Here is a 20,530-nt window from a genome sequence, read left to right as displayed (position 1 = left end):
ATTATCGTTCCTTGAAATTAGTCTAACACAGCACGAATTAAAAGTAGCAAGGGATGCCGTACAAGCATCAATGGAGAAACCACCATACGAGAGGAATGGATGGTTTGGTGGTGATAAGGCAGTTGATAGTTGTTATCAGTCCGTGAGCATTACCACCTCATCAACCTCCGTGGTTCTAAGCCAAGCCAACGCTTGCTTGCATGCAGCTGCTTCTGCCATGAATGGAGTGTAGCAGTGAAGCAGGGGACCAGCTGCAGCCGCCATGAATGATCCATCTGGTGCGAGCAAAACTGCCCCAAACGCTGCAGTCGACGTGCCGAAGTGGTAGGTGGCGTCGAAGTAACAGCAGGGCGTTGTTGCAACCGGTGAAGCCGCAGCTGGAGGAACGGTAGTGGTGTGAGGACCGATCTGATGGACTCCTCTCCATGCCTGCAACGTAGCTGCTGCCATCCGCACTGTTCTTCTCGGAGCAGGCAGGAAACCCTCCCAGACTGCCTAATTTCTTGCCATCCACACGCGATGCAACACTGCTACAGCCAATGCAATATCATCATCAGTCAAAGTAGGCAACAGCCGTGTGAACCATGCATTAAAAGTGTCCCCAACTATATTAGAGATAGGTAGCATGGACTCATGCCAAACACGTTGTGTGTAATCACACCCAACAAGTGCATGCATTGTGTCCTCATGAGCAACCCCACACATAGAACATGTAGGGTCAACATCTACTCTCTTTATAATCAAATTTGATTTAACAGGGAGAATACCACCAAGAGCTTTCCATAGAAAAGTTTTCCATTTGGGGGGAACTTTTAATTTCCAAATTTTTAACCAATCACTGAAATCCCCTGGGTTACTTTGAAAGTTTCCCATAATGGATCTATAGCCACTCTTTACCGAATAGCAACCATTGGGGTTATCATGCCAGAACCAAGAATCCCTATAGTCTGGTGAGATGGGGACCCTCATAATTCGTTCCACGTCAACCGGTGAAAAGATATCCTCCAGAATCTCGTGGTCCCACATGCAACCATCTTGTGTCATTAACTCTGCCACCAATGAACACTACTACAAAAATGGTCTATTACGACACAGCATAGACCGCGGTTATTTAAATAACCGTCGTCTAATATATTTTAGGTCTACTACGTCACATATAAACTGCGGTTTTTTTTAAAACCGCCGTCTATTATTTACCACGTCACTTAATAGATGGCGATTTTTAAATAACCGCCATCTAATATATACCACGTCACTTAATAGACGGCGGTTTTTAAATAATCGTCGTCTAATATATACCATGTCACTTAATAGATGACGGTTTTTAAATAACCGCCGTCTAATATGTACTTAATACACGGCGGTTATTTATACAACCGCCGTATATATATTTTTTATTTTATTTTTTTATTTTAATATATATTAAGCTATTTTAATATTTTACTTTGTACCAAAGACTAAAGGGTAAAGAAATAACCTTAGATCTAAAGCCCCCAGCGCCCAGCTAGACATGGGCATTTCAGTTCGGTTTACCCGAACCGAATTGAATCGAACCGAATCGAAAATCGATGGATTTTTTAAATTATATATATATAAAGATAAATATTAATAAACCCTAAGTTATGTTCTCAAAAAAAAAACCCTAAGTTAAGTCATAGTGTCATACGCGAAGAGCCGAAGACCGGCGAAATCCTCTTCACGCACGCAAGCCGCAGCTCTCAATCTCTCATAGACTCACCGACTCACTGTCACTCCATGTCTCCGCCACAGGCCACGATCACGACCACGTCTCCGGCTCTCTACCAGGCGGACCACCGCTGTCACAGCCGCACCACCGCACTAAACCGATGTAATGTTTGCCTCAGAATTTTTGTAGTTTATACTTTATAATGTTCAATTTCAATAGTCTTATTTTAATGATTTAGGTCTTTTATTTACTTATTTATGCTTAGTGAATAATTTTTTAATTTTAGGATTCTTGAATTTGAATTTGAGATATGATATTTGAGTTCTTCATTTAAGATTTTTTAATCGTTTTTGATTTGGGATTTGGGATTTGATTTGATTTAGGAATTTGAATTTCAGTGAACTAGAATGCTGCATTCCAGTTCACTGGAATTGAATTCACTGGAATTAATTCCAGTTCCTCTAGTGTCACTGGAATGCATTGGAATATGCATTCCAGTGAACTGGGAACTGGAATGCACATTCCAGTGAACTGGAATTGACTCTCAGACCATTGGAATTGCATTTCAATTTTCATTAGTATTTTAATCTATCCATCGACTTTTAGTACGCTGACATTCGAGGGTCTAAAACTGAACTGAAGCAAATTCAAATCACTTCGGTAGTCATCCTTGGTGCATTGTTCAACATACAACCATTTGGGTCAAGTAAAGTTGCTGGCTTCACATTTGCTCCGACTCTTGCTATCTGGTTCTTTAGTTTCAGGTCGATTGGAAACAATGTTTGCTGATTTAGTATGTAAATAGGATTTCTTTCAAACTTATGTATATTGAATATTAAATGCTTTTAATTTGATTAATTTTAATTATGTGTTCAGAGTTATATGTGTTGAATTATTGATAAAGTTTGGAGCTAGTGTGTACTCTTTAAGCACATGTAAGAAAAATTATAATTTTAATAAATTAATAATATTTTTAAGCTTTCAAAAAAAATATTTTTTAAAAAATATATACATATTTTTATTCTTAATAAATACTTACGACGACGATTGTTACTCGAAATCGTCGTATAAAGTACACTTTAGATGGTGTTCATTATTCAGAACCGCCTTATAAAGTATATATGTAATGTGTAAATTTGTTTTATACGGCGGTTATTACTTCGAGCCGCTGTCTAAAGTACACTTTAGATGGCGGTGATTATTCAGAACCACCTTATAAAGTAAATATGTAATGCATAAATTTGTTATAGAAGGCGGTTATTACTCGGAACCGCCGTATAAAGTACATTGTACACGGCGGTTATTATTCAGAACCGCCTTATAAAGTATATATGTAATGCGTAAATTTGTTATAGACGGCGTGTATGTTTATGATTATACGGCGGNTTAATAACCGCCGTATATAGGTAATATACACGGCGGTTCTTTAGAACCGCTGTAAAATGTAATTATTTACCAAGGCGGCCACCTACACGGCACTTCAAAAACCGCCGTGTATGTGTAAAAATAACCGCCGTGGTAGCTATGTTTTGTAGTGGTGGAACCACATAGCTGAGTAGGCATTGGAGTCTGAATTAAGGGGGATGGATCACCAGGTAACCATGGGTGTCCCCAAATCAAAGTATTCTTACCATCCCCAATTCTTCGCCTTACTCCATCACAAATAAAGTCATGAGCAGCCATAATACTACGCCAACAGAAACTTGGAGAGCTACCCACTGTGGCCTCAATAAAAGAAGACTTCGGGAAATACCTGGCCTTATAAACTCTCGCCACCAGGGACTGTGGTTTTGTTAAGAAACGCCAAGCTTGCTTTCCCAGCATTGCCAGATTGAAAGCACGTAAATCCTTGAAACCCAGGCCCCCATATTTTTTGGGAACACATAACCTATCCCAAGCCTTCCAATGTATTCCTCCATCATTTCTAGTGCCCCACCAATACCGATTCATGGTTCTCTCAATTGACAGACAAATATTATCTGGAAGTAAGAAAACACTCATAGAGAAAGTTGGCATTGACTGAGCTACACTTTTCAGCAAAACCTCCTTCCCCGCTTGCGAGAGCAATTTCTTATTCCACGAACCAATCCTGTGCCTGATCTTATCCTCAATATATGCAAAAGCCGCCTTTTTATTTCTTCCCACAAAAGCCGGCAAACCAAGATATTTCCCAAAATTCGGGGCTTGATTTACGCCCAAAACTGCAACTACCTCTTCTCGGTCAGCCTCAGATGTATTTTTGCTGAAACAAACACTAGACTTGTGGTAATTCACTGCTTGGCCTGACATAGATTCATAAAGCCCCAGGCAATGTCCAATCACCCTGGCTTCCTGTGCATTTGCTCTGAAGAACAACAGGCTATCATCTGCAAAAAATAGATGAGAGATAGGGGGGGGCTCCCCTAGCTACCCTGCAGCCATGAATTTCCCCTTCCATCTGAGCCTTTTGTAGAAGTAGAGAAAGGCCTTCTGCACAGATGATAAAGAGATATGGGGAAAGGGGGTCACCTTGTCTCAAACCCCTGGTTGGAGCCACCTGACCAGCAGAAACTCCATTTACCAGAATGTTATAAGAAATAGTGGTAACACAGAGCATAATCAAATTAATCCATCCTTCCGCAAACCCCATGGCTGTTAACATACGCTGGAGGAACAACCACTCCATGCGGTCATAGGCTTTTGCCATATCCATCTTTAAAGCACCCCAGCCTACTAAACCACACTGTTTCCTGTTCAAAAAGTGCCCTACTTCTGCAGCTAGAAGTATATTATCCGTGATTAGCCTATCAGGGATGAAGGCACTCTGGGACTCCGAGATTATTCCGTCTAACAAAGGCTTCATCCTGTTTGCCAATACCTTTGCTATAACCTTGTATACCACATTACACAAAGCTATTGGCCTCAGATCAGCAACCGTTTCGGGCACTGGTTTCTTGGGAATCAACACAACATTAGTATCATTTAAGCCCTCAGGGAATGAGCAGGAACTTAGGCAATTGAATACAAACTCCGTAACATCACCTCCCACCACATCCCAATAGTGTTGATAAAATCCCGGGTTCATCCCATCAGGTCCCGGTGCTTTATCAGGGAACATTGAGAACATGGCAACTTTAACCTCTTCCATCTCAAAAGGGCGCAATAGCATATCATTATCATTTTGAGAGACTCGTGGGGCTAGCGTACTAAAGAAATCATCTACGGGGTCTGAGCCATTGGTTGTAAAGATAGAATTAAAATAACTCATAACAACAGCCTGCAGAGGCTCACCCTCAACCCATACCCCACTTTCATTCATTAGTTTAAGGAGAGTGTTCTTCTTTTTACGGGCAGAGGCATACTTGTGATAGAATTTTGTATTTGCATCAGCTCCTCGCAGCCAATGTTGCTTGCCCCGTTGCCTCCAAAAGACATCCTCCTGGGCTTCAAGACGAGATAATTTCTTCTCAATATGCACGAATTCGGCCAAAGATGTGGGGTCCGTAAGGCCCCTCAACTGTTGTTGTGCTTTACGTAGATATTTAATCTGCTGGCCAAACTTTTGAAAGTGCTCACCTCCCCACCTCTGCAACTTCTCCCCACAGTGTTCAATGGTGCGGAGCAGCCCATCAGTTCTCCCTTCATTCCATGCACTAACAACCACATCCCTACATCCCTCATCAAGCAACCATGCCATCTCAAATTTAAACCGCCTTTGACCCCTCCTTCCCGTGTTCTCAGTGTGTAGAACACTTACAAATAATGCAGAATGGTCAGAAGAACGGGTTAAGATATTTTCAACGAAGGCCCCATCCAACTGCGCTCTCCAACTGTCAGTTACCAATACTTTGTCTAACATCTCCTCCATCCAATCCACAGTGCCCTTACCTCTTTCCCAGGTGTATCGATGACCCCTCAATGGTAATTGCATCAAACCACAATCCTCTACAGCCTCCCCGAACCCCCGTAGAAGGTTATCCGGGTGAGGGTTGCCACCTCTCTTCTCATGCTGATATAAAAGGTCATTGAAATCTCCAATTACCACCCATGGTAACGAGGATCTGCCAGCTAAAGACCTGAGCAAATCCCAGGACTCCCTTCTTCTGCTACGCTCGAGGAATCCATAATAACAAGTCATGCGCCAACTTGGCAAGTTAACGCAATTCACTTCAATGTCCACATGATTTTTTGAATAACTGATAAGATTGACCGAACAATTCTTCCGCCAGAACAATACCAAACCTCCACTTAACCCCACATTCTCAACAAAGAATAAACCATCAAAACCAAGCCTGACACGGAGCCGTTCTGCATGTGACCGCCCCACCTTGGTTTCCATCAAGAACAAGAACTCGGGCTTCTTACGGGACATGATGTCCATAATCTCGCGAACTGTTCGTGGATTGCCCAAGCCACGACAGTTCCAATTGACGATACTCATGATGACGGGCGGGACTGGGAACCAGTACCCGCCATATGCAAGTTTTTTGAAACCTCAGTCATGGTAACGTCACCATTGCCACTGCCCGACCGCCTACTACCGGGCCCGCTCCCTTCAAGGCAGCGCTTTGACACCGCAACAATGCCGCGTTCCTCAATCTGTTTACTGGACTGCTGCGGTGCACCCCTCCCGCCACAATTCTCACTGGCCGACACCGCCGGCGAGTCCGCTGCTCGTGGCGAGCCTCCTAACGGCACCAGCCATGGATCGCCCACCGCTCTCGTCCCTCTTCCACCTCCAGCACGTAGGTCAGCACCATACGGGTACTGATCCAGAGGCAGCCCCGACTCTCGCGCTCTCAAACAAAATTTATGCGAGTGGCCGAGGAATCCGCAGAAGAAGCAGAAAGTATGTAGCCTCTCGTACTTGAAAGTAACCCAACAGCACTGCTTGTCTCTCTTCACCAGTCGCATGCGTCTTTTGATCGGACGCGCAACTGGAATAGCAACCCGCACTCTATAGAACGATCGCCAGGGAGTCCCCGCAAACCTATCATCACAGCGAACAAACGAACCCAAGAAGTTCCCAACCTGCTCTAGGACTTCATCAGATGTGTAGCCAAGGGGTAGGTCATGAACTTGAACCCACATGTCAACTGCATCGAGTACGACATCCCCCGGGAGGACGCCATCTTGCACCTGCCGACAGATTAGCGTGTGGTTTTCAAATGACCAAGGGCCTTCTTGTAGAACATGATGCATGTCTGATTCATGGAAGAAAACAAAGAGGAACAGATTGGGCTGTAGCTCCGACACTTGAACGCCTCTAACCGGCTGCCAAACCAATGCCATTACTTGGCGCATATACTCAATCTTGATCAGCTTTTCGGTCAAGAAGCGTCTTACCACCGTCCAAGACTGCACGCCCTCCGTCTGAATAACTCCAACCGTATCACCAACAGGCTCAAAGCCGACAGCCTCATCCTCCAAGACCATGTCCGCCCAACGTGCTGTCATCGCCGCTACATCACCACCATCCGTAGCTATGCAGACGCTAGGATGAAACAACCACAACACACACAAAGTAAAGCGCTGCAGAAACAACTGGAAGAAACGCCGAAGAAACGACGAGGAAGACCGGAAGAGAACGCCTGAGGAAGCAAAAAAGACGCCGAAACCCTAGACGAAGCTGGGAGGTGAGAAAAACCCTACACCTGCTAGAGAGAGAAATCTTATGATGCCACGTTTAAACTTAGTTGGTACAAAAAAAAAAAGTTAATTAGAAAAAATAATTAAAATAAATAGAAGTTATATTTTCAAATAAGAAAATCATATTAAAATAGATACACACTATTCATTAATTAAAAATTATCATCAAACTACACTACATTTATAGAAACTACTTATACGCTACATATGTATGTATGTGTTTGTATGTACCTATATAGTAAGTGAGAAACTGGTAAAAGAAAAAATATTGAGGGTAAACTTGTTAATAAATTTTAAATTTACAACACAAAGATCATCAAAGAAATATATTTAATGTCACATATACAACTAACGAATTTTTAATTTCAGTTAATAACTAATGTTAAAATTATTTCAAAAAAAAAACTAATGTTTAAAGAAAAAATGTAAACAATAAAGTTGGAAAGAAATTGTAAACAAAAAAAAAAAAAAAAAACAAAAAAAAAACAAAAAAAAAACAAAAAACAAAAAACAAAACAAAACAAAAGTAACACAAAGAAACAAATAAATGATACTATGTACAACTTATATTAATTTTCATTCCAGTTAAGAATTGATAATTTTTTTATTCTTATAAAATTTTAGAGATAGAGATTAGAGAAATACTTTGAAATTAATGACATCATGATATTTTATTTGTTTGGTGAAATTTTTAAGATTAAAGCTCTTAAATAATTTAGTCTCGATTATTTATGAGTATTTTGAAATCATTTGCTGCATTAAGAATTATTTATTAGTCATTGTGTAATAAGATATTCATAATAGTATCAAAATGTATTTTAAAACAAATCCAAGACTACATGTTGTTACTAGTCATAATGTTTGTAACGATTTGACACCTCACCTTATAAAAAACATATCTGACGGGAAAAATTTTATTTACAGTTTTCACGCTTCCGTCCACCAAATCGTTTGTAACATATCAAATGACCATGATGATAGTGGCAAATGGTCCACATAATGCTTTGTAGACCATAATAAAATGTACATTTTTAATATACTAAATGTATATTATTTGTGTACTGAATATGCATTATACTAACATTCCTGAGTACAATGCACATTTTTAATATACTAAAAGTAGTACATTATTTTATACTGTATGTACATTATTTGATAGTATGGTCCACACAGCTATATGGACCATGGTCCATACAATAATGATTGACAATGCCGAATTTTAGGGTGTGCAGAATGCCTAACGGGCCTCAATTTTTAAAGAGTCCAATATTTATTTTTGACATAGCTACTTAAAAAATAGAAAAAATTGCAATTAATCCTAAAACTAATATGTTTTTTTCCTAAATCATTACTCTCTCCTAATAATGAGGACCTAATTAATTGAGCATGACAAAATCGTTATGTTTCTTCAACAGCACAAATGATGTCTCAAACCCTGAATCTGCAGAGATAACTTGAAGCATGTAACATTCACCATTCACCACCAATACAGCAATACTACATTATTACTACCTGTGAATTTGATTCTTCCCCCTAACAGATCGCTCTATAGCTACTTGCATTCCAAGCGATAGCATCAGCCCAATAGTTGTTTCAATCCCTTTTCACTTTAATTTTACATATGTTTGCTCCCTCTTGGAGTATTGTTGTTTGTTTCAATTGCATATTTGCGTATTATGGTTCCGACAAGATAATGAAGACATTAGGTTTCTTCTTTATACTGAAAAATAATATATAAATAAAAATCATATATTTTACGATATTACTTTGAAAGATTGCATTTATAGTTTTGAAAGAGTCGGGGTCTCATTTATTTACAAGAACAGGACCACAAACATTAAAAACCGACTCTGATAGTTGAGCACCATAATTGCTTTAGTTGAAAGGTCAAATCCCCATCTTTTGCATTAAAAAAATATGAGTTATGCTGGTAAACGTATAACTACCTTCGAAATTAGAGTTGGAATGTAGAAATATAAGTAAAATAGTAGGTGAATTGTAAATATAATGATAGAGTTCATTACCGATTTGGTCTCTCGATTATCGAGATTTTACCACTTTAGTTCTCGATAATTTGTTTTGCCTAATTAAGTCCTCGACTTTGAAAAAATTAATCGATTTGGTCCTCCGTTTATTTTACCGTTTGATATCCGTCAAATCGGGACCAAATTGGTCATTTCACTATAGTCAAGAGACTATTTCAGTCAAAAATTAATTATTGAAATGGTCCCTTGACTATAGCAAAATTACCAATTTGGTCCCGATTTAACGGTTGTTTAATACCAAAATAAATGGAGGACCGAATTGATTAATTTTTACAAAGTCGAATAATTGGGCAAGAAAAATTATCGATGACCAAAGTGGTGAAATCTCAATAGTCGAGAAAGCAAATCAGTAATTAACTCTATAATGATATGACAATAGGTCACTTTTAAAAGTGAAAAACCATTGCAAGTGAATTGGAAATATAATAATAACCTAATAGATCACTAAGTGGTATTTTATGAATCATATTTAATTTAATATGACTCATATTAAATTAAATGCCAAGGATCTTGTGGTCCAGTGGCATCAAACTCTTCCCTTTATACGGGAGGTGGTGGGTTCGAGGTGGGTTCGAGCCTTAGTGGAGTCAATATTGACTCTTGTGCTTCAATAGGTTGAGAAAGTAGTTATGAACAGATATACTATAAATATAGTAATATTAGTTTCTGGGTGGCAGATTATGGACAAGTACACATGATTGAGCCTTCATAGTCGCAATGTGGTGGGCTTCTTGGGTAAAGATGCTGATCATCTCACCTAATGAACCTTGAGTCAGCGTGATTTATCACATCCACAATCCTGTCGAATCATAGTGTAGGGTCCCAGGGGCAAATTAAAGTATTTCACTTTTGTTTGCAACTGTGCAAGTAATGTTACTTGTATGAAAATTAATAGCGCTTGACATGAGATCACCTAATTAACTTGTGTGAATCAATTCCTGATAACCAAAAAATAGAATATTCGATATAAATATTATTTTCTATACAAATAGGACATAAATATTATAGGGACAACCCCATTCAATGTGGTCGAACAATTGACTTAATAACCAAAAGGTTTCAACTTCGATGAACAAGATTTCAACTTCGATGAACTATTTATTGACCTCATTAATTTGAGCCGGTCTATTATTGGATCATAAAGCGGATATTGGATATTGATTGCAGGCTTTTTTGGGTCACACTTGTGTGATACCGTCTCACAGATTCTTATTCGTGAGACGGGCCGGGTCAAGTCGAACCATCATGCAAATGTCATACTTATATGCTCAAATATAATACTAATCGGTATTATAATTTTTGTTACTTATTTCTATAATAAGTGATGTTGACAAGTGCCCCTTGCTTATATGGGAAAATATAATACTTTTAAGGAAAAATGTAATACTTTTAAATCAAAATGTAAAAGTACTGTATTTTTCCTTAAAAGTATTACATTTACCCTTATAAGTAAATTTTTTTATTATTCTTGATTAGTATTACATTTGAGCATATAAGTATGACATTTGTGCGTATAAATATTACATTTTCATCTTGAATCGACCCGACCTGACCCGTCTCACGGTGAGACGGTCTCACACAAGTTTTTGTCTTGATAGAAATATTCTAATATTTTTTTTGTTAAATTACGATGTTTTCTGAGTAACCCATAACTATATATAGGAGGTGCTTATAAATTCGTACCATATTCAATTTAATCGCTATTCACACCGGGCCGGTCCAATTTAGAGACAAAGTAATTGTCATATTATTCTTTTCATATGTAAGGAGTTTTAAAACTTTCAGCCCCTTTAAAAAATGTGAGTATATGGTCATTCACGTCAACTAAATTAATTTTATAATATTACGGAGTATAATATTCGAGGATACTAATCGATTTCCTCCGCATTCGTTTAATTTGGTAGGGGTGGAGAGTTGTCAAGTACATGAGAAGGCTTTTAAAGAAAGACATTCGTAGGACGCTTCGACCGTCCTAGATTTGGTCTATAAATAGCATATTCACTATTGGATTAGACCTCTACGTACTCAACCCAATCTAAAAGTATTTGATAACCGCCCCAAAGTTTTAAGGTAAATTAAATTATAAAGTGTTCATTTTAATATACGAAAAGGTTTATATGGTATACTAAATATTCATTTCAAAAAATAACATCTAATATGTTAAAAATGAACTTTCAATACATTAAAATATGTCGATGATCCAATTTATAATGTAGAATATAGTATATTATATAATCATTAAGGTTTTATCGATTTTTAATTTTAATATTTGTCGAATTGAATCAACTGAGTAAGCGATAGCTCTGTCCAACACTCCAACATCTTATTCTTATCCCATCTATAATAAAGCAAAACCGTGTGGGGACAATTTTCGCCCAAAAGCTGTGTGAAAACGGTGTCGTTTATGGTATATTGCGTTGGAGATAATTCCCGCCCAAGGAGTAAAACAAAGCGTCTTTTCATTTTCGCTAATTGCATGCGAAAAGCGCCGTTAAATGTAGGATTAAGTCACTTTAATTGTGATTTGTATTAATGTTTTACATTGTATTTTGATTCAGATTTAAATGTGAAGGCTTTTTGAAAATGCTTCACATTTAATTGGATACATATGACTCTTCGTGAGCCAAACGTTCCAATACCATCCCTATGGATATATATATCATCTCTTGGAGACTAGTAATGTGGATAAACAACCATTTGAATGAGGCTGGTTTCAAAGCTCCGATTCCTGCAAAGTTATGGCTCTTCATATTGCATCAAATCCGGTGTTTCATGAACAAACCAAGCACATAGAGATTGACTGTCATTTTGTTCGTGAGAAGATACAACAAGGATTAATCTCCACTGGATTTGTTAAAATCGCAGGACAACTCGGGGACCTATTCACAAACTTGAACATGAGTTAGTTATTTGTGTAACAAGTTAGGCATGATCAATATCTATGCTCCAACTTGAGAGGGAGTGTTATAGAATATTTCTCATATATGGAATCCTGCATATTTTGGAATATTGCATATTAGGAATCTTGGAGCCTAGGGTTTTAAGTAAGCGGTATATGGAAACTTGTTTCCATACCATATGATGGATTTTAATAACCCGGGTGGTCCGAATTACAAAACCCGATAAAATAATGGGGGTATGACAAGCTAATGGATCGTAAGTATACCGCGGGGGTAAAATATATATTGAATTGTATAACGCTATTACAAAGGTAAACAATGTAATGACAAGATAAGTGTGATAAAAGTAAGTCAGGATGTCCTAACAAGACAACCAGCGAGCTATTATATCAGCCCTAGGTGTAACTAATCCGGAGAAGACGCAGGGAAGCACGCCTAACGCCCGGGCCGTAACCGCCGCCGCGAGACCCTGGCAGCGTGTGGATCAAAGAGCCCAAACGCTCAGCCGGGCTGAGCGTGTTACGGAACACGCTCAGCTTGGCCGAGCGTCCGCGCCTGGCCGAGCTGAGCGTGCCGCGAGCCACGAGGCTGCCTCGGGGTCGTACTTGCTCCGGTTCCTCCTTGCCCCGTTCGTGCTCCGTACCCGGTCCTAATTATTCCATCACCATATGCCTTCTAGCTTGTATTTATAGGATGATGTATCCTCCTCTAAGTTGTGTGAGACATAGAGCAGAACAAGGTATTTCCCTTAAAACATTTGAACAAGGTGCTCTTATATGCTCTGATCTACTGTTACGGATCAAGGTTATGATAATGATTCTAATATGAAAGAAAAGCAACATGGGTTAAAAAATGATCACTTGAAAGTTTCGCCCTGGGCCTACAATAAAAAATAAATAATCTAATTAGTAGACTAAGAATAAAAGAATAGAAAATTAAAAAGATAGAGAAATAAAATAATACAAACAAATTATAAATGAATGTTGCTTTCAAATTGATAAATTAACTTATGGATAAAGAAACATAAAAGATAACAGAAGACTCAGAAACATATTATCAAAGTTTGGAACAACACAAACTTTAACCTTTAGGCTTGAAATTTATGAAAAATTAATGATTTGATAGAAATAAAGAGAGAATATATATGTAGTTCAAAAACATGAAAATGCAATTGATATTACAACTATTAATGGAAAAGCAAGAATAAATCTAATAACAAATGAAATATTAAAAAGAGAACTAGCAAAAGACAAAGACTAAGAGATATAATAATATTTATTTTGAAACAATAGAATTACTATAAAGGCAATATATATCTGATGATAGAATACATGGAACTATATTAGATGCTTTAATAACCATAGTAAGAGAAAAATCTAATTTACCAAAAATTAAATTTTACAATACAACCAGATTTTAGTATATCATTTTTTAACAAGATTTTAGTATATCATTAGAAGATGAACATAAAAAATGAGCCTTAACTATTATAAATTACAAGGTATAATAGTACCTAAACTATATCAAGAAATTTTAGAACCTATAGTGTGAGGTGTTATCTCCTCATTCGTCGTTAGTGTATATCACTTATACACCGGTAGTGCATCAAATATTTTTCCATAAAGAAAACTTTAAAATTACAATACTAGAAGATATATGTATGGATTTTGAAAATAGAAGAATAAAACCATTTTCAAAACTAATATCATTAGTAGAAGGATTTATACTAAGTTTTCATAAAGAAATCATAACAACCCATAGAAACTGGAATTAGACAATTTAATACATTAGAAATTATACCCCAAAAAAATTAGATTTAGTAAATAAATAATATAATAATTTTGATAAGTTAAAAATAAAAGTAACAAAATATTTAATGGAAGGGGAAATTATAATTTATGCCCCTCCATAATATGTTAATTATCGATGTCACCCCTGAACTATTAGAGGTGTAAATGTTGTCCAATTTTCAAAACATTACATATTTTGGAGCAATATATGTACCATTTTAAAAATTAAGGGCAATATATGTACCATTTTGAAAATTGAAGGAAAACATTTATACCACTAATAATTCAGGAGTGATATTGATAATTGACATATTATGGGGGCATAAATTACAATTTTCCCTTTAATGGAATGATTGTAACAGAAGGAATAGCAATAATAGCCACAGATACAAGAGTTTTGTCCATATAAATAAAACTAATGAAAAAGAATGTATTACAATTGAATCTCAAACATATAATTTTCCAAATGATGAAAAATAAATAATAGTAACTAAATCAATAGTTTTAAAATTTAAAATATAATATTAATATAAAAGTATTAAGAATTACTTAGGAAATGATTTTAGAATTGAAATAAATTATCGATGAAAAAAATAAATTTATAAATACGATATGAATATATCAAAAGAAATAGAGAAAAGAAAGAAAAGGAATTAAGACAAATAAAAGATACTCCCATACCACATATCAATAAGACAACAATCTATTTTATGTGTAGAAAAATTCAGGAGTAAATAGAAAATTTATGAAGCAACTCAAGAAGAAGGTATAACCTATCAACAACTTTTAAAGTTAGGAGAAGATTTAAAATATAAAATTATGAAAATTATTATTAACAATTAGCAGATGAAGCCGGAAAATGGTAGCAGTTTATATAGACTAATAGAAGCATATCTAATATAAACCTGATAATATGATAATATAAAAGATATTTATAGATAGTGGAGCATATATATATATGTTTAGCTAAAAAATATGTAATAACACCATACAAATGTAAAAAATCAAACAGATAGTCAGACATAGAATAAAAGTCTCAAGATTTAATGAACATAATAAAGAATTAGATGTAAGCTTAGTATGGAAACATGCATAGAAAATTGTTAGAAACTCTTTTTCAACAGCATACCAAACCGCCATTGACACCTGAAATCATCAAGAGCAAAGTATGGTTATAATAGTAAAAAAATTCAAATCCAAGTAAGTTTCTAAGTACACATTTAGAAGATATTGACTATTGATAAAATAAATATGTAAATCTAATTTCACATTTACATTACAAATATCATTTTTCATGTATTACCATATGTGAAATCCGATTTAAAAATGCATCAAAATATGTATTAGTTTATAATGTATATGTAATGATATCTATTTCACTACATTCTGATTATCTAGCCACTAAAATATTTTAATAACAACTTTCACTGTTAACTGTTTTTATTTCAAAAAGTGTTATTTCATAAACTAATTAAAAATGTTATAACATTATTTATTTTCCTTCTCAAACTCATCAACATACATAAATTGGATTTATCTATGTGACATCATAGCAAAATTATTTAAATATATTTTAACTAACTAATTTAAATCCAACTATAGCATTAGAATCAATTTGATTATATATACAAACCACTAATTAAATTTTAATCATATATCAAGATATTGTTTTGGCTACTTCAAAAACAATTAATTATTTAAAACAGTTTATAAAAGTCAAGAATATTAATACAATAACTTAAAAGATGTCTATATATAGTAATTATACAATCGATTTTTCTATGAAATTATAACTAACCATATACATTATATCTTATCTTATTTCTTAATCTTAATCTTATCTAAATCTAAAAACATAATAAGTGTTGAATGAAGGTTATGTTTTTTTTTTTCGTTATGTTTTTTTTGTACATTATGCTATAAAAGTTGTACTTTACAATATATTAGACAAACATACCCCTACCGTTATAACTTCCGTTATCTTTTCCACTATTGTTGTTATGCACATTCATCCACTATATATTTTCTTATTTTCTTCAATAATAATAATATATATACACATTATATATTGGAGTTATATGTTAGTTATTTCCTAAAATATAAATATAAAATTTATAAAAATATTTTACATTATTATTATTATTTACAATAATTTAAATATCTAAAATCTAAATAAATTTAAAATTTTAATATTTACCCTCTATTATACTATTTTCTTCCCTTAAATAACCTCATTTCGTTAGTATAAACTTTAATAATGGATATTCCGTTAACTTTTAACTTATATATTAATTTCTATAAGAAAGATTGTAGGTTCGAACCCCATCCTAATCAGAGTTGACATAATTGTTAAATATATATATACTACCAATACATTAGAGATTATTATTGAAAAGTAAGTACACAACTCTATTACTCTTATTAAAAATTATTAAATAAATTAGTAGTTACAACAAAAAAAAAAAAAGTACATATGCATAGAATTCGATGTTTACCATGTCTTTATTCAAAAAAAATTATTCATTATCAAAAGATTAAAAAAGAGATATAATTTCATTAGTCATATTGTCTTTATTTTCTAAAATAAAAATTAATTATCAAAAAATTTAAAAAGAGATATAATTTTATTAGTTTTATTGTCTTTATTTTCTACATTAAAAATTAATTATAAAAAATTTAAAAAAAAAGATATAATTTCATGTTGTCTTTATTTTCTACAACAAAGCAAAGATTCTTTACCTTTAAATTTATTAATTAATTATATTCACTACATTATTCATTGTATTCTTTTTACACTATGTTTTAATTAAATACTCCGTATCAAAGTCATAATACAAAATAATGTTATATATTTATTTACCAAGTATTCTATTAATAACATACAAAAAAATTTAAAAATGTACTTGGGAAGGATTTGCAAACAAACAAGAAATTCAAATAACTCAATAAATTTAAGCGGGAAACTACTCCATAGTATGTTTTTGACTACATCACAATTGTTCGTAAATCGTAAAATGTATAAATTTTTATTACCAAAAGTAGTATTTATTTATACTATCATTTTTAGACTAAGTATATTAACATTTTTGCAAAATTACAAACATTTATTTTAGTGACAATTATAATCAACCTCTCATATATGATTCTTGCATTCATATACTTTGAATTACCGATTTAAATAAACAAATTCAATATTCAATTACATATGCATGAACATCTCTTATATAATCTTGTATTGATATAATTTGAAGTACTTATTTAAAAAATAAACATTGGGCATTATCCTATTCATGCAACGCGCGTGAAAAACTAGTGTAATAATAACATTTCAAATTAACGATTTTTTTAAAAAAAAATATTACTACATATAATATAATGTTTTTTTAGTATTATTCACTCAATTATAATTTATAATGTTATATCTGTCCACACCTACTTTCTCAACCTATTTGAAGCATAAAGAATCAATTTCCCACTCTCTATGCTTTGTATTAAACTTATAATATAGTTTATTATTTTTAGTAATTACCCACCTAAAATATCAATTCTTATTTTAATTACAAATAATTATATTCATAATTTTTTTTTTAGTTCATTTATATTCATAATTTGATTGTAGCAAATCAACATAATTATTAAATAATAAAACTTTATACCCGTATGGAACATGAGCAGTCTTTGATGCAAGAGAACAAATTTGACAGTTTATATGACGAGATAAAATCATAACAGCAAGGCTTAGGAGTGCAGAAACAGAAACTTACTTCTTAACTGGTTCGCTGAAGTTGTCAACAACAATGTCCCTTATCTTTTCATTGTAAACCTCTAACATGCTGACAAACAAATCATACTTCATAATGCAAGCTGAACAATTTCTCCAAAGTTTGATAGTTGACTCCCCTATGTCAATTTCTGGTGTTCCTTCCATTGTGAAATGTCTTGCCAGTTCCAGTTTGCCGATTGGCAAAAATGTAGACATTAAAAACCATCCAAAACAGAGGTTACAATAGGAATGGCTTCAACAAAAACAGCCTCTGCATTGCAAAAGTTGAGTAATTATACTAGTATATTATTATAACATCTTTACAATAAACCTAGAATAATAATAATATGCATACTCAACAAAAGATTTACCTTGACCATCCTCTGGTTTAAAAACATGATCAAACCTAAATTGCTTTCAACAAGAATCAGAGGAAACAATTTGTATCTCATTTCCCCGAGACATATCAAAATCAACCACAAATGTTGAACCATTCGCAACTTCCTCAGAGTTTAATGGTCTACATCTACAGAAAACCCGAATGTTGCCTTTCAACTCAATCACTTCATTCCTCTCTGAGCACTCATCATTCATCAAGATATCTTTTCTTCAAAAGGGCACACTAAGAAGTTCATGTTGCACACCTAATAACAACCCAAAGCAACTACCATAATTAAATCAAAGAAAAACAAAAAGAAGAACCAAGAGATCAGTCTACCAGAAAAGAGACATACTAAGATCCCTAAGAGCACAGAAAACTTCAGGACAAGGAAAAGAATCCCCGGTATACCCTTCACCTCATCGCTTAAAAGCTGCATGCTCTTTTCTCAATTCCTGCGAGGAAAAAATAAGGGCAGAATATTAAAAGGGAAAACTCAAGGAAACTATGCCAAGTTTCATTTCTCTCAACAGAAGAATTCAACCATGAAGTCAAAATGCTTACATGTACTTTAGTGGACAGGTCTTCAATTTTCTGAAAAACAGGAAGAGTTTGTTCTTGGTATGAAATTTCTGGGGCCCAAATCAATGAATTCCACAAAACAAAGGTCAGTTCCAAGGATCAGGTGAAATGATAAACCCATGCTTTAAATATTTTCTGTTGTACAAAAAGTTCAAATGCAGACTTTCCATCCATTAACATAATCAATACTTTTAAGTATGAAAGGAAAGGCATGGTTAACAACATTTTCTTCCAATTTCATCAAATTTAAGTGAAAATCAGAAATTCCATTTCCTCCAAATAAAATAATTAAGGCATGGTTCTCGCAGAACAAATGCGTTACAAAAGACCAAATGGAAAGACGTCAAATTCACACAAAAGATCCTACTATCTTATTGAGGGATATTTCAGGAAAAATAATGGGAAAAGAATAGTTAACTAATGAATCCCATGGAAAGGGGGAAAGGTAGAAGAAAAGATAGTATAAATTGGGAACTCAAGGCAGAAAGAAACCGAACAGGCAGTTCAAATGAAAAAGAACATCTAAAAAACCTGAACAAGGAAATTAAAAATAATAATAATAACAAACAATTCGAAAACGGGAATCTTAGAGACTTAGACAGACCGGCTCTGTGAATCAACGGCGGCTCGTAATTCTCGACGGAGACGGTCAAAACTTTACCAAAATCGTCGCAATAGTTTGATCTGAAAACGATACCACTGGTCAAATTCATATGCAGATACACCTGAATGTAAGTTAGCGTGTATGAATAATTCAAGCGCCAAGATGTATATACAAATATGTAAAGAGAGTTTGTGAAATTACCGTCCATGAGTAGACCACAATTATCAGAAATCGGCACCTGGCAGACCAAATGTAGTGGACAAAGTTGAAAGCTTGAGCCTTTGGAGACCTGAATCGCAGAGAGAGAGAGGAGTGAATTCACTTAACGGCCAAGAATAGGGTTAAAAAGGTGGGATTTCAAGTTTTTGAAAAGGAAGGAGGGAGGGGGTGGTCTGATTCTTGGCCGTAACGGCTATAATTTTAAATTTCTGGGAACGTTTACAGTGTCGAATCAAAAGTATAACCCGGATGGCCGAACCCGTTCTCTCACCATCTACTACATAGACTAAAGTGACAATAAATAAATAATAGAAAATAACCTTTAAATTCCAAACGCAAATAAGTTTGTTTTTTTTTTTTTTTTAAATCCAGCTCATCTAAAAGTGGATAAAATAGGCTCAACCCCATGGCAAATTATGCTATGGACCCGAATCCACCTTACAAGGTCGACCAGGTCCATGTTCACAATTTAAAAAACTCTATATTTATAATTTTAGAACTCTATGTTCACAATTTTAGAATTCTTTATTCACAATTTTAAACCTCAATATACAAAATTACATTACTTAATATTCACAATTTTTGAACTCTATATTCACAATTTTAAACCTCAATGTACAAAATTATATTACTTAAAATTGTGTTATACTATTTAATATAGAGTTATATTAAATAGAAACGTAAATAAAAGGTGATGTTGAAGAGTTGAGCCCACAATTTGGTGAGAAAAGGGGTTCCCTTTGTTATGGGTCTTGATTGGCAAATAGTACCATGGACCAGGGTTTACCTTGCCAATCATTATTGCATGGACCATGGTCCACACAGCTGTGTGGACCAAAAATAAAAAGTACATTATTTTTGTACTGAAGGTACATTATTTTTGTACTGAAGGTACATTATTTGATACTATCAAATAAGTATCAAATAATGTAC

General features: G+C 34.5%; 1 protein-coding gene and 1 long non-coding RNA gene across 2 annotated transcripts; both read right to left on the bottom strand.

Moving 5' to 3' along the window:
• Nucleotides 1-6,103: 6,103 nt before the first annotated feature.
• On the bottom strand, nt 6,104-7,123 carry LOC116011141. Its single transcript, XM_031250662.1, has one exon. It carries the CDS (start codon nt 7,121-7,123, stop codon nt 6,104-6,106), a length of 1,020 nt encoding a protein of 339 aa, XP_031106522.1.
• A 7,874-nt stretch (nt 7,124-14,997) lies between these two features.
• Nucleotides 14,998-19,701, bottom strand: LOC116001600. Its single transcript, XR_004094256.1, has 7 exons — nt 19,580-19,701; nt 19,379-19,458; nt 18,757-18,824; nt 18,548-18,647; nt 18,185-18,457; nt 17,815-18,084; nt 14,998-15,196 (listed from the first exon to the last, which is right to left on the bottom strand). It is a non-coding gene; the product is annotated as an uncharacterized LOC116001600 (long non-coding RNA).
• Nucleotides 19,702-20,530: the final 829 nt, after the last annotated feature.

Source organism: Ipomoea triloba, chromosome 1 (genome assembly GCF_003576645.1).
Source record: "Ipomoea triloba cultivar NCNSP0323 chromosome 1, ASM357664v1".
In the NCBI taxonomy this organism is placed as follows: domain Eukaryota; kingdom Viridiplantae; phylum Streptophyta; class Magnoliopsida; order Solanales; family Convolvulaceae; genus Ipomoea; species Ipomoea triloba.
This window is presented reverse-complemented; position numbering and strand designations above follow the sequence as displayed.

Coding starts and splice junctions, on each gene's coding strand:
- LOC116011141 (XM_031250662.1), bottom strand. CDS start 7,123: ATGACAGCACGTTGGGCGGACATGGTCTTGGAGGATGAGGCTGTCGGC.